The 14,845-nt window shown below is 38.9% G+C and overlaps 1 protein-coding gene across 1 annotated transcript; it reads right to left on the reverse strand.

The window, feature by feature from the left end:
• Positions 1 to 5,007: 5,007 nt before the first annotated feature.
• FXN (frataxin) lies at positions 5,008 to 14,331 on the reverse strand. The gene is made up of 5 exons (XM_010008489.1): positions 14,284 to 14,331; positions 13,577 to 13,761; positions 11,570 to 11,690; positions 8,533 to 8,630; positions 5,008 to 5,161 (listed from the first exon to the last, which is right to left on the reverse strand). The coding sequence occupies exons 1-5, from the start codon at positions 14,329 to 14,331 to the stop codon at positions 5,008 to 5,010; spliced, it is 606 nt and encodes a 201-aa protein (XP_010006791.1).
• Between the last annotated feature and the right edge of the window lie 514 nt (positions 14,332 to 14,845).

Here is a 14,845-nt window from a genome sequence, read left to right on the forward strand (position 1 = left end):
GGCGCCCTCCCCGAGCCCCGACACTGCGGTCTTTGCCGTTTGCATCAACGCGTTGTTAGGAACCCGGGATCGCTGCCCATCTAAACTCGTCTAAGTAGAAGACCTCCGCGTACGCTTCTGAATCCGCTTTTGTTCCTGCCTCTTATCGCAGGCGGGCTACGGCCAAGTCCCCTCCGCTTGCTCGGTGTGCTCTGGCAGCTCCGACGAGCTGGGTGTTCGGATCATCACTCACAGCTGAAACATCTAAGATTAGGAGAAAGCAGAGCAGCCCGGTTTCCAGGCCAGAACACGCAGCGTCACTCTGCAAGTTGTACCAATGCGGTTCTGAAACCTTAACTTGCCAAAAGGGACGGCACTTCAGGCTGGCATTCCGCAAGTATCAGCTTTCCGGCATCGCTGATGTCCAGCAGCCCCACAGAGAAAGGCGAGGCCAGCAGCCCTGACAGGATTCTTTGGAGTCATATTTCTTCTGCATTGTAAAGCACTACATGTCACCAGGAATTCCTTATCTGCTATCTTGGGCAGTTAAACCAAGCCCCTCTAAAATTAAACCCTATACTTCCTCAGTATCAGGTCTGTGCAACAAAATCTACTTACAAGTTTTCTGGTTTGCTGTTGCTGGTGAGACAGGCAGGTGACTTCAACAGATGCTAGATATTGTACATTCCCACAGCGTTTCTAATTCAGAAGTGGTTCTTCCTTGCTAGGGGTGGGCTGTTTGTGCAGCATGCGTCTCACAGGAGCTCAGATAAAGAAGGCAAACACAGCTCTTCAGGAAGGTGTTGGACTTTGGAAGGAGGCATCGAAAGAGCCTGTTTTATTGACTGCAAATACGAAACTGCATTCCCATGTTGTACTGAATGCCTGATTGTAGGTATCGTTAATAATTAACATGCATCTGCATAGACTAGTCTTCAAGTGACTCTCGCAATCTAAAAACCCCAAATAGCAAAATGGAGGAAAAAAAAACCAAACCAGACTCAATTCAGTAACACAATATTGCACTCAGGTAGAACCCAGGCAAGATGAGTGGAAATTCAGTCTTACTTCCAGGTATGTGTCAAGATTATTTGGTTTACACTGTGCTGGGTGTCTGTTTCTTTAATGAATGTTTAAAAAATGCATCTGTTACTTCTCCAAATGTTCTTGTTTTTCTGAGGATACTTTTGTAATAGTGGCCTTATGAGGCTTGGTAAATGGCTATAAAATGCTGTGAGGAGGAGGAAGACTTCAAATATTTACTGTATTTATTTTTTTTTTTCAGTAGAACAGGTAAGAACATTGATGGCTAGCAGAAGAGCCTACATCTCAAAACTAACAATGCCTACAAAATTACTCATTGTGATACTCACTACATAGGACAATTACCACACCACAAACACATTTTAAAACAATGCAGCAAATTGGAGAGGGCTGCAACAACATTATACAACTTGTTTTAAACATCTGTTGTATCCTTGTTAAACATTCCATTGTATCCTTATCTCAACATGTCTGCCTTTTCTCACCTGAACTCCAAAAAAGTTTGTAATTAGTAACTGTTTAAAAATCTTTCTTATCTACTCACAGCTCTCCTTATTCTAATTCCAGTAAAACAGCCTTTGCTGGCTATCTCCTTTGGTAGAGGTCAGGAATCCTGGAATCTTGTCTTTGTTCTATGACTGCCAGCAGTACAATTTACATAAGACAGTTCGGGACAGAGGAGGGTGTAATGCTGAACAACTTTTTCTTATCTGTAAACAGGAGTTAAAAATAAATAAATCTCAATAGTAAAACGGACTGGAACATGTTTAATTGGTTACAAGTACGAATAGTGGTGTGTAGTTAATTTAAAATACCATCCCCAAAGGGGCCACAACATGATGCAGCTTGCCCCTCTTCTTTCCTGTGCCCTGCCAATTACATCAGCCATTGGGCAAAGTTAATCTCCTTCTGATAGCCTTTGCTTCTGCCCCTCCCATGCTTCCTTTTCTATTTTGAATGATCTTCCAGGTATTTTGGCAAGCCTCTGCCTTCCTTCCCAGGACTCCCACACATTCCACAGCTGGTTAGCACAATCACAGAATTCAACTATTAACCACAAACGAAAAGTGATTAAACACAAATCTTCCTGCGAATCCCCCTTCCCTTACTCAGCTACCACCTCTTCAGGACATGTCTTCAACCCATTTAATGAAATTGCTGAAAGACTTTGGGAATGTTAAGGAAACAAGACCGAACGATGTTATCACATGGAAGTCTTGCAGGGAAAAGGCAGCAGTTCCTCAGAATTATCACAAGTGGCAAGGAAAATGAACTAGCAAAAACCAGGCGAACATCTAGATATGTAACTCCTGTCAAATGCAGTATCTTGTTACCAATACAGACCGTGAGCAGTTGTAAGCTTAACTCCACTATGTGAACTGAGACTTCCAAAATAATTTTAGCAAGCTAGACATGGTGGGACTTCCGCACTGTAGGCAGAAGCAGGACAATAGTCTTCACCTGCAGAAAGTGATTAGCTATTAGTGAAAACTAATATACATTAAAAACCCAACACACCACACTTTCTACAGAGTCAGAGTATCCTGCACAACTACTTCTGCCAATACTTGTCTTTTGAAGGTACTCTGTATACTTTCCTTCTCTGGAGATGGAGCAACTGTCTTAGACTGTCAGTAACACAATGCTTCTTACTGGTACTGACTGCTCATAGTGTCTATCAGAGGGTTTCCTTTAGCTACTTACTTTGGGAGAGTTGAAGGAAGAAACTATTGACATGTCAGGTGTGTGACCATGGAGCAATCTGCCTGGTCACATAAGTTATGGAAGTAAAAACAGTAGAGAAGTTACTTGTCTTTGGGCAATATGCAAAGTCTGGCATTGGTTTCAGAGCTCACCCTGTGCCTCCACTGTCCAAGCATAATGGCTGACAACAGAGTCCTTGCCCTTGCTTACAATTTGCTCCAAGTATTAGAGAAAAAAAAATGAGTCACATCCTATGATTCATTTCATACACTGACATGAAACTCATTCTAACTTGCTGACAGTATTTATCTTCCTGAGATTAAATCCATTTGTTACTCAGCTACGTAAAACCAGGAAATCGTTTGCATAAATAGCAGTAGCTGTATGGATGAAGTGCAAATGTGGAAGCTGAAGTGCTCTTATAAAATCTACCCTGACTGGTCAAATCTTGAACAGAAGCTTTCCAGTGTTTTAAGACACACAAATAATTCAAACCAATATGCATGCTGTGGTCCTTAGCTTCATCTTCATAGCCTGCAATCACATTTGTACATAATGAATTAAGAATCATTAACACCTATACAAACATGTTTAAATACCTGTTTGACCTATTAGGAGATTGAGATAATAACTATAATTTTCCATATGCTGTAAATTGTTTTCACTGTTTTAAATACAAAACAGTAAGAAGGTGTGCTATTTTTAGCTTTCCTTAGTTAAAAAAAAAAAAAGCATCTTTTACTCTTGTACTCATAGGAGTTGTATTTACCTCATCCAGTAGAGATGGAATTTCAGGTAATTGTACTTTTTATTTTGATTGAAAAACATATGAACACTGTGGACAATTAACCAAGAGCTCCTTCTAGTGAATTGTTACTCTCCATTTAACGGTGGGAAATGGCAGGTAACAATGCTCATACTTTAATCCAAATACTGGGCAACTATATAGTTATTGCTTTTTATTGACAAAATCAATCATATCTGTAATAATTCTAGCTAGCCAGACAGTCATGCCAAACTAACAACAAGCATCAGAGGAACCAAGAAGAAAAGTAGTTTTGCACTGAACATCTTTTCATATACCGATAAAAGATTTCTAAGAGTATGGTGTAGCTGTTTCCTAAATAATTAGGCAACAATTCTGTGCTTTCCTTTTATTGGCAATTAAAGAACACCAGTGGTAATACTACAACAGTGCAAGTAATGAAGTGTTCCTCTCCCAGTTCATGACTTATTTTAAAGTTTTTTTGGTTTAAGATCTAGTGTATAATTTCATTCTCATTTTTCAACAGCCAGAAAAACACAGCTTTATAAGCATAAATACCACACTAAATTCTAAGAAGCAAAAAGGCAAGTTTCTGCATCAGCATAGTACTAAGGGGAGCCTTGTTGTATCATGCTGAAAAGAGACATCATCAGCCCACTTACTTAAGAAATGCAGAACAAACCTGGAGCAAATTTTTGCTACCATGAAAGGATCTTAATTTTGCTCAGCTAAAAAATGAAAAGATTGATAAATTATGTATTTTCACTCTTTGAAGAACAAAAGGAAACAGAGAGAGAAAGCCACAATAACAGAGTCAAGTGTTGGTAGAGATACTGCACAGCTCAGACATCACATACTAGCACTGTAGTTTCCTATGATGTTTATGATCACTGAGACCTCTAAGTAATTTAGAGTTTACCTCAAAATATCCTAATGTGAAAAAAATCTGTAATTTAGAATTTGGAGTAAAGAGCAAGTTTTGCAATACATGCAGAGAGAAAAACTTCTTATATTGCATTATACAAAAATAAAATTTTCTACCTGCCACAGTAATTTGGTTAATAACGTATTTGATTCTGTTTTGATGCCACAGTTTTTAGCGCAATGTATTTGCAGCACCACAACTTATGTCAATGTGATTCACACACATTCTTTCTTTGGGTGAATGTCTCCCCACAAGAAGCTTAGCACTCCTGCACTCATCAGAAGTCACCAGGTCAGTCAGTCCTCACCTTGGAACAAGACTGCAGGCAGAATTCACGACACTGCTGCAGTAACAAAGTGAGAAATCCAGCGACAGGAAAGGAGACATCAACCACCTGTTCTGCATGGACACACAGTCAAGCAGTGACAAAGAAATCCCAAGACTGTGCACAAGAGAAAAATATATTGTTTTCTTTTTTGTTGCACAACATAGTGATGTCAAGAACAGCAACAGAAGTACGATCGGGTACTCCAGAAACCAAGGAAGGGTTTGGCTTGTGGTTAAAGTCTTCAAACTTCCACGACTATAATCATGTATCTTCTTTTCCAGAATATATTAAAGAGGACAAATCCAATTTAGTTTTTAATGCTGTTGAAAATTCTTTTGATAGTAGTTCATGAAGGGATACTCTGTCATGAGAGTACACCCAGTTCCGTCCAGTCCAGTCATAGCGCTTGGGCCCACTAGGAAAAAAATACACATTGTAAGCACAGATTATTCAGGGGGAGATGCTGGAAGCCTGTGTTTATAATGCACCACAGAGAGTGCTCAAGAAAAGGAAACGGACAGCCTGGAGAAGGACTGATGGGAAGTCTGGGGAAGTGAAGCAGAAAAGGCCAGGTTTGCCAGACACTGCTGAGCCATCTAACAGATGTATCTGAAAGGTGACAAGATACATCAGTCATTCCCAGTGACAAAAGCTCCTTCCCTTCTTGTTTTGGCATTGATTTCTCCAGTTTCTTCCCTTACTACCTTCTTGCCTCACTCATGTAACTTTCTTGTACGCAAGTATTACAAGGGATGTCTGTGTAACACCAAACTAATTCTATTGATCAGCCTTGCAGCAGTCACATGCAGGTACTCTAAGCATAGCAGAACACTGATCACCATTTTCACCTTCTTTCTAGATGCCACAAAATAATGTACCAGCTGAAAGCAAATACATTGGCAGGTGGGAGCTTTGTATTTAAAATGCTATTTTCCTCTGTGCTATCATATAGTTGTTGGCTTGATTTTTCAGGCCTAAATAAGCATCAAGAAAGAAACTTGAACACCTTGGTTCCATTCCAGACCTTTCTACCCACTCAATTCTCCACACGTGAAACAGGAGGATGACTGAAAGGTGATCACTACTGTCAACCTCATCTGGAGAGACTAAAAAAAGAGAAAGGAATGAAATGGTTGTCTGGGGCAAACACACAAACCATCAGTCTTACTTGTGAACTCACAGGACAAAATATCTTGGAACCTGGACAATCCATGCACAAAGTTTGCTAGAAAACAGACTATCCTGTATATATACAGAACAATCTGCAGGTTCTCTACAAACATAAACACTTATCTGAACTTGGAATATCCTGAATAACTTGCAACATTCAAATGAGTAACTTTAACCACTAACCAAATTAGGAGAACATAAAAATGAAAACACAAATCAAAGTCACTTCCATTGAAATCTCACTTGCTGTATGTGAACTGGTAACTGTTTGGAATTGAGATTATGTGCTCCAGTTAGTTTCCTGTGCATTTTTTATTTCTTTGTCTTTGCAGTGCAAGCGTATGTTTATACTGCCCTGCAACTAGAGAATGGCAGAATGAGATGCAGCCATTCATGAAAATCAGGCTAAGATTTAAGGCCATTTAATCAACAATGAGAAAGAAATGTGCAAGTTATTTGAACTCCTTTCAAATGTTATGTAGTAACTATCAGTAATACAGTTAGAATATGAAACACTTCCATAGTTCTCTGCATTTCCAAAATGCTGTACAAATGTGATTTTTTAAAATTCCCATTAATAATTTAAGCGAGGATCTTGTGAATTCTATAAAATGTCTGCCAAATTAAATATAGACTAATATTTTTCCCATGGAACGGCTTAATAAATTTTTAAACAGAATAATTAAAATATCAAATTAAGGTATTATTGAAAGATGCTGTGTAAGGTTGAAAAGTTTTTTCAGTCAAAGGAGCTACACAGAACTGCTGCAATCACAATGCTGGCAGGTTGCAGCTATCCCTTCTTTCTCTTTTTTAGAAATGTTGACTAAGCAAGGGTTTACAAGCATAAGCTCAAGTGCACTTCAGTGTAACGATGCACTATAGCAAAGATGAGGTTAAAAAAATTCAATACATTTTCTCTCCCTCACATCTTAATAATTTATCTCTCTTGGGATATGTTCTTAAAAACTTTACATTGAATGTACAAATTTCCCAAATATAACATTCAATGCAAGTGATCACTGGCAGTAACATTTGCTTCTTTCACTTCCTAGTATAACACACTTAAGAAGTATGTCACTCCTGATCGTGCAGAGTTGCTTTTCAGAAGTTAGGAAGTAAGTGAACACGTAGCATCATATTTCAGGAAATACCACTGTTTACCATAATACCAGTTAAGGAAGCATGGAACTTAATGTTTGTAGGTGAATAATTTTTAATAAAAAATTATGAAAAATACCATTAAAGAATTTTAAAGCTTATCTTTTTCGTTGTGTATTGTTATTGACTAATGGAACAATCAAAACCAAAACAAAACAGTTTTACATTTTTTCATTAATTCCATGTTCTGGAGCACGTGTTTATTAGCTCAACTGCAGTTGGCTACAAACTGGATAGAAGTTCTCTGAGTTTTGGTTTTCATAAATACATGAAACCTTTGTGTCAGTGACAAAAAAACCTGGCTGACACATTAAGCAGAATCAAGGTTCTGAAATCATGCTTGTTACAAAAATACAGGGAACTGATAAAATCTGACACACAGCCTGCATTAGTCTAAAGAAAAAGGTTTGCTAGCTTTCTAGGCCTGTACCTTAGCAAGTCATGTTAAGTCAGCCATGTAATTAATAACAGGATTCTGGGACAGGAGCTAGTAAAAAAAAGTACTAACTTGGTTTGCTGTGCACCAGTCAATACATAAGTACACTAAAGCAAAGTTAGAATGGTTTTTTTGTAAGTTTTATGCCTATTATAATTGCTCCTCTCAAAATATTAAATTCCATTGCACTTTTTTTCTTCCCCAACACAAACACTTCTCCAGAATTCTCCTACTGCAAAGCCATTCCAGGTTTTGCAATCAATATATTTTTTCTGAACAACGTCCAAGAGGTACGCCTTCATAGCTACTGGGAGTGCTCATACTTTCCAGATAGCTGATTCATTCACCAGTAACACTGACGAACTCCCTCAGTTCTTTCCCCGGGACACTGGCACAGAATACAGATGTTTGCAGGAGGCAGCTACAGCCTTTTCACACATATCTCGCTGCCCTCCCTGCTGAAAGCAAAAAGAAAACCTGGAATGGATCAAACTGCTGCATTAGAGAAGGCAGAGGGAACAGCTAGCCAAAGCTCCTGTAAAGTGCAGATGCTTGACAAAAACAATGAGCACATAAACATATAAAGCAGGAAATCCCACAAGCTTAAAGGGGAAGGAGACACCCTGTTCAAATACAAAGAAAGGTTTAGATCATAACATCATCACTCTTTCTTCCAACAGAAGCTTTGGTTGATTTTTTTTTTTTTTTCTAATCATGGATGTTTGTTTTTCCTATGAGTAGGCCATATTCCTGTAGACAGTGGCTTTGGACTGGAACAGGGTATGAAAATTTTGTATTACACACTTCCAGGATTTATTTAGATATGTCAATATGCTGCACTTGAACCTCTGTAACAAATTATTATTGAACATCTACATTATATCATGTTTTGAGAACACACTACGGAAAAAGGTCAGTTATTAAGAGGTTATTACATAGTTTGTTCTGTGCTGTAAAAAAGGGAAGTACATTTCCACCCAGTCTGCAGACATTATGTAACTTACTTACATGTAACTTACCTAGTGGGTGAGGACAGCCAAATCTGCCGGTTTGGTGTTTGCTTATTGATTACATACGTTCCCATGTCTCCACCTAATTTAACTGTTAAAACTCCATTCTTAAAACACAAAGAAAAAAAGTGAGAAATTAAAAATGTGCATCCTGTTACTTGACAGGAATTATATCATCTGCAGTAGATAAACAGAAACTTACACATCTCTATCACATCCCCAACTATATCCCCAAAAATAGCTTGGAAGAATGACTGTTAGTTACAAAAAACTTGTGTTAATGCCCACAACAATCTGCATATCTCTGAGTCTGTCTGAAGTAGACTTTAAACTTTCTAGTTAAGAGTTTGATTTAGTGTGTTTGCACCATTCATGATGGCACTATTTAAATGATACTCTTGAACTTTGACCTGCCATCTTGAAAGGACAGATAGTTCATTTTGCATATTTTAAAACATCATCCAATGACATCCTACTCTATTCACAAACAATGCAGAGCTGGTATGGTTCAAAGTCTAGAAGCTTTGTGTGTCACTGGTAGATTTCTAAGCTATGTAATATTACCCATCTTAAGTACCTGCAACAGTTTCCCAGTGAATAAACACAATTATTTCTCCAGTAATTCCAGATGAAGTGCCTTGGTCCTGAATCATGCCTAAAAAACTGTTCGACATCTAAATTCCATGAGGTCTAGTTTGTTTTAGTTATGCCAGCTTTAGACTATTAACTTAAGGAGCATTTATTCTGTCTTCTTAAGTCTTATTTCTTCTGGACAACATGATTTAAATTTCTCTGACATTTCCATGACTGCATTTGAGAAGCAACTCTGACAAAAACACTTCAGTCCTAACTTTGAGTAAAAGAACAACAGTGCTTGGACTAGAGTTCACCTACAGATGATCTGAATTATGCTAATCAAAAAGAGTATCTCTACAGAATACAGTTTGATGATTCAGGTAATAAGTTAGACCTATTTGATCCAGTTTCTTAAATGCTTTGTGCCCTATGGGATGATAAAGCTATCAAAGCATGTTGGGGTGATTAGGCCTGAATAGCGATATAAAGGTTTCACTATTCTTCTACGTGCTCTCTAGCACCATATTAAGTATGCAACAGGAACACTGTAATAAACAGGTTCCCAAAAGGCTAACAAAAATTTTATACTACTGCTTACATTACTTGTCAGCTGTTGGGCAACGTTGTTGCTCTGCCATTGCAAATTGAAGAAAAGGTTGATTTCTAATCCTGTGTTTAAAACACTTAACCATAGATTTTACAATATTTTCTAAATACTAGGATATACAACCTGAGTTTTTAAGAACTTAAAATGCAAAATATTTTTACCATATTTCAAGGAATATGACTATACATATTTCATACTACTGGATGAATGTTTCTTAGCTTCTAGTAACAAGAATATTCTTGAAAAGATTTTTTTTCCCCTTATATCACGAAGATAAAAATTGCATGAAAAAATCAAGGTCATAACAATTCATTGGCATAACAAACCTTTATCACATTCGCCACCTTGTGGCTTCTTATAACATTAGCCTTGTTTGTTTGGAATAAACTTCAGTAAACTTGGCACTATTTAACCTTTTGCATATCCTATTATGTCATTATAAAGTCTATGCAACAAAGCAGTAACTGGTAAAAATTAAGATGATGTAAAAATTATTCACTTTGAGCCTCTGAATGAATCAACGTCAAACACAATCCACTTTGCAGGGGCTGGAGATAAAATTCTGACATAAAAGGACTCATCAACCTTCACGAAATGTAGTGTCTAGAATACTAAAGAGGCAAATCATTACCTTTTCACTAATTTTGTTCTAAGCTCTTTAAATTAGGCTAATAGGTGCTGACATATTAAAACATACCAAAGAGTAATGGCTAAAAAAATTCTTCCCTTTTCACCAGAAAAGCAATTAGCTATAACATTAATTACACAATTAAAGGAACAAATATTATTTGCTAAAGGCAACAACAGAACCCTACTAACATCATGTTATCTTCTATCCTAGCTATAAGAAATAAAGAGCAAACGTTATGATTACAAAGTTACACATGAACAAGTTTGAAAACTTCAGGGTTCTGGGTTGTTTTTTGGTTTTTTTTTTGCACAGTGCAACCCAACCCATCTGCATCCATGTCTCTGAGCACAAAATCTTAACTGAAAGGGCAAGCAGAAAGTAACCTCCTTGCCATAAAACGTGAAGAGGCTGCAGCAGTTACGTGGCCTCAAACAAATGCAGTACTGAAAGACCTGTGTTGCAGATGGCAGTGTGGGGGGGAAACTGCATTCTCCTCCTTGTTGCAGCCTATAGACAAACCACTTCAGCAATTGCATATAAAACTAATAAAAGCCCTATACAAACAGAATGGATGTTTTTAAGCTGTGTCTGTCACTCCTGAAAAATAATCTGAGTGGCTGACCTCATAAAGGCTCCAATTATCAGGCTAGCAGCCACCCAGCGTCTCCTGTGACAGCAGCCTTCTGCCCATGTATGCTCTGGTCTCCCTTTTGCAACCACCTATTCAAACATTGCATCCTCCTGTTGCTTCTCTTCACCACAGGCTGAGTCATCAGTAAAGCCAGGACAAACATACTCTACCTGGTAAAGAAAAATGCTGCTTCTCAGTACTCAGGGCAATCAAAGAAACTGCTCTACCAAGTTACACGTGATACGTGTGGACTGCGCCATGCAGGTCTGCTCTAGTGTCCACTGTGGGGGAAGTGACTGCTAATGTGAGAGGTCTATGCACATTAAGAAAAATTCACAGACCACTTTGAAATTTTAAATCACTTTCTGTCTCCTCTTGTGGTTATTTATTATTCTATATTATGTCCTTCTGTATAAAGTAACATTCTAAATCCTCAAATCATATAACTGCATGTCTTACTTTTTAACAGAACAGTTTCTCTAATCACGTTTTATGTGTCTGCGCTAGGGAGGCTAATTTTAAATTATCTTTCAAAGAAAAAAAATAATCTACAAAAATTATCTACAACAATCACAGTGGTAAAAGAATGTTTGAAACATACCCCTAAAGAGACATCATAATCTTCTGGGGTAAAAGGCTTATCTGTAAGGTCCTCAAAGAAATCTGCTAAAGAGTCCAGTGTTTCTTCAGCCAGTTTTTCGTAAGTGGTCTCATCTAAACAGCTACCAATGACATACAAACCCAAAATGAGGAGGAAAAGCAGGGAAGACAGCTACAATAAAAGGAGCATCAAGAGCATGACTTAGGACAAAACATTAACCATGAAATGATTATATTAAAAAAAAACAACAAGAAGTAGTAATTTTTCTTAAGGTAATGCAGGTGACAATCCACCTCACAGGTGGCAGTGGAATTTTGAATTTTTGGTAGTACAGATCTGTAACTAATGAGTATGTACTTCTTTCCTTAGATATACTTACCCTTGTGTACTCAGTGGGCAAGAGTCAGACTTCAAAATAGGCCATTTTCATAAAAGGACTTTTTGCAAGATTAGCTTGGACTCTACAAATAGATACAAGTATCTCCTGTTTAGATGCATTTACCTCAAGACTCCAAGGAGACCACACAGTGGCCATCCAGTACCTGAAGGGGGTCTACAGGAAAGCTGGGGAGGGACTTTTTATAAGGCACGGAGTGAGAGAACAAGGGGAAATGGTTTTAAACTGGAAGAAGGGAGATTTAGAGATTAGGCAGAAATTAGTTGATGTGAGGATAGTGAGACACTGGAAGAGGTTGCCCAAAGAGGTGGTGGATTCCTCATCCCTGGAAGTGTTCAAGGCCAGGCTGGATGGGGCTCTGAGCAATCTGGTCTAATGGGAGGTGTCCCTGCCCATGTAGGGAGGTTGGAACTAGATGAGATTAAGGTCCCTTCTAACCCAAAACATTCTATGACACTATTTGTCATTTGACTCTTAAACTCGCTGTGGCTATAAGCAGTTTAGAAACATCGACATGACAGAGCACTGGAACAGGCTGCCCAGAGAGGTTGTGGAGTCTCCTTCACTGGAGACATTCAAAACCTGCCTGGACAAGTTCCTGTGTGATGTACTCTAGGTGACCCTGCTCTGGCAGGGGGCTTGGACTGGATGATCTTTTGAGGTCCCTTCCAACCCCTAAGATTCTGTGATTCTAAGACATCACACAGCATGTCTATGTACAGCATTTGGCTTCTCAAATTACTCATGTAGCCCAGTAATTACATGTTATTTAGAGAGTGCTTATGAATACATAAAATTACCTTCTCCTTCAGAGGATCTCAAGCCACCCTTGTAGCCATTATGTAAGGCTCACAGCACTTGTGAGACTGCTTGTTTTCCTCTTTAAATAACTACAAAAAGTTAGTGTGGATGAAGTCTAGACCAGTTTAATTAACCAAATCAATTTAACCACATAAATTCTTCCAGCTGTGTCAGTGTTGACTTCTAAGCAGAAGCATAGGTATCTCTAGCAACAGAGAATTGCAGTGACACAATTTCAGTTCTCACTAATGGGTACAGCAACACAACAGTTACTATGAACTATGGTGACTCAGTATCTTTCAGTTGACGACCCAGAACATGATTTTTAAAAAATGGCTTCTTGCTAGCCAGTTAGTAAAACACACTCTACGGCACTATGAGGGGCTCCACAGAAACACCTAGGGGCGTGGAACATAAAAGGCCTTAGGATTAGCCAGAATTCATGTACTGTTTCAGGGTGCAGTTCAGGTACTTAATGGTAAGAAACATTTTAGACATCTGCACTATCCTTCACTGGGCCTCCAACTGCTGCATCAGAAAGGGAGAAGTCTCCTACAGGTACTGTGTCACATCTTCTAAACTTGAGGCAGAAACTGAATGTACCCTGGCATATGTTAAATGGTGGCAGACACCTATGTTGAGGTACATTTAATTATCTTCCAAAGTGACTTCCCAAATTAACTCAAAATGCTTTTCCATAAAATGGTACATATCAGCATAACATTAGTTTGATAGTCTTACCACGTCTAGAAGTGACTGTAAAACACAGAGATTATACTTTCATGTGAATATATAAAAATAAAAATTACCTTGGGTCATTCAAAGTTCCTGCATTTCTTAAATTAATGAACTGAACAGTCTTGCTCTTCACCTCTGAAGCATATTGAAATTCCTGTTGAAAGTAAGCATAAGTAAAGCGGAATTGCAAGTTTAAACAGGAAGCATTATAAATTACATACTTGGCATGAAGAGATCCTTGAAGACATTTCCATCCCTCCCGAGTAAAACAGACACATTCTGTATCACAGAGCTAATATGGACAGAACTATGCAGCTTTAGCCCTTGGATAATCGAGGCAATCTATATTATCCTTGTCTTCAGACAGAAACTAATGAAATCATAAAAAATATTATTCAAAGAATAGGGAAGTAGGAAATAGAAGAACTGTCTTCTATTGCTCTGCCACAGAATTACTAAGCAACTTCAGACAACTGGCTTAGAGCAAGATTTTCACAAGTATCCACTACTCAGATGCTTTATTGTCACCAACTTGTGTCCCTCTGTTATAAGAAATTAATATATTAAACTGAAACAAACAAAAGCCCTGAATCTTCCTTACTTAACAAAGCTAAGAGCTAACATTGCATTTCACATTCCAGATCTCTCCTGCAAAACACACTGCTTCATTTCTAATTTCTGTTTTAAAAAAAGCTTAACCAAAAAAAAAAAATCTAACTTGGGGAAAAGCTGTATCAACACGCTCACAACTCTAAGCCCAGGGAGCAAAAGGGGCAACCCTTCTGAGGGGAAGCAATCCGTCGGTATGGATAACGCTGATGCCCATGCCTAACGCACTAGAAGCACTAAGGCTGCCCACCGAGAAAGAAAGACAGCACGCTTGCCACTTCCTTCTCAGCCTCGGCTACGAAGGCATGTATTTTTGGGTGAATGGCAAGTCAGCATTCCTGACTGCTTCCGGCGTGTTTGCATAAGGCTTAGAAAAGTAACAGAATGAGCCGAAAAGCCACGGCACTGAAAAAGGAGCGAAGACAGCCCCTCCTCAAGCACACGGACGGGCAGAACACAGCGCAGCAGCTCGGGTGTCTGTCCCGAGGCACCTCGGAAGCGCCGGGCAGTCAATCCGAGGCCACGACGCGGAGCTCAAGGATAGAGAGCAGCCAGCTCCTGGTGCGACCACCGCGATACAAAAACCTTGACAACACACAAACCGACGCCTGCGCGGGTTCGACTCTTCACTTGAGCACCCCTTTAACACACGCGCAGGACAAAACGGCACGAGAATTAAGCTCAGGTTCCGGCCTGACGGCGACGCGGCCCCGTTCGCCTGCCCACGGCCC

Source organism: Chaetura pelagica, unplaced genomic scaffold (assembly GCF_000747805.2).
Source record: "Chaetura pelagica isolate M959 unplaced genomic scaffold, ChaPel_1.0 scaffold232, whole genome shotgun sequence".
Lineage (NCBI taxonomy): Eukaryota > Metazoa > Chordata > Aves > Apodiformes > Apodidae > Chaetura > Chaetura pelagica.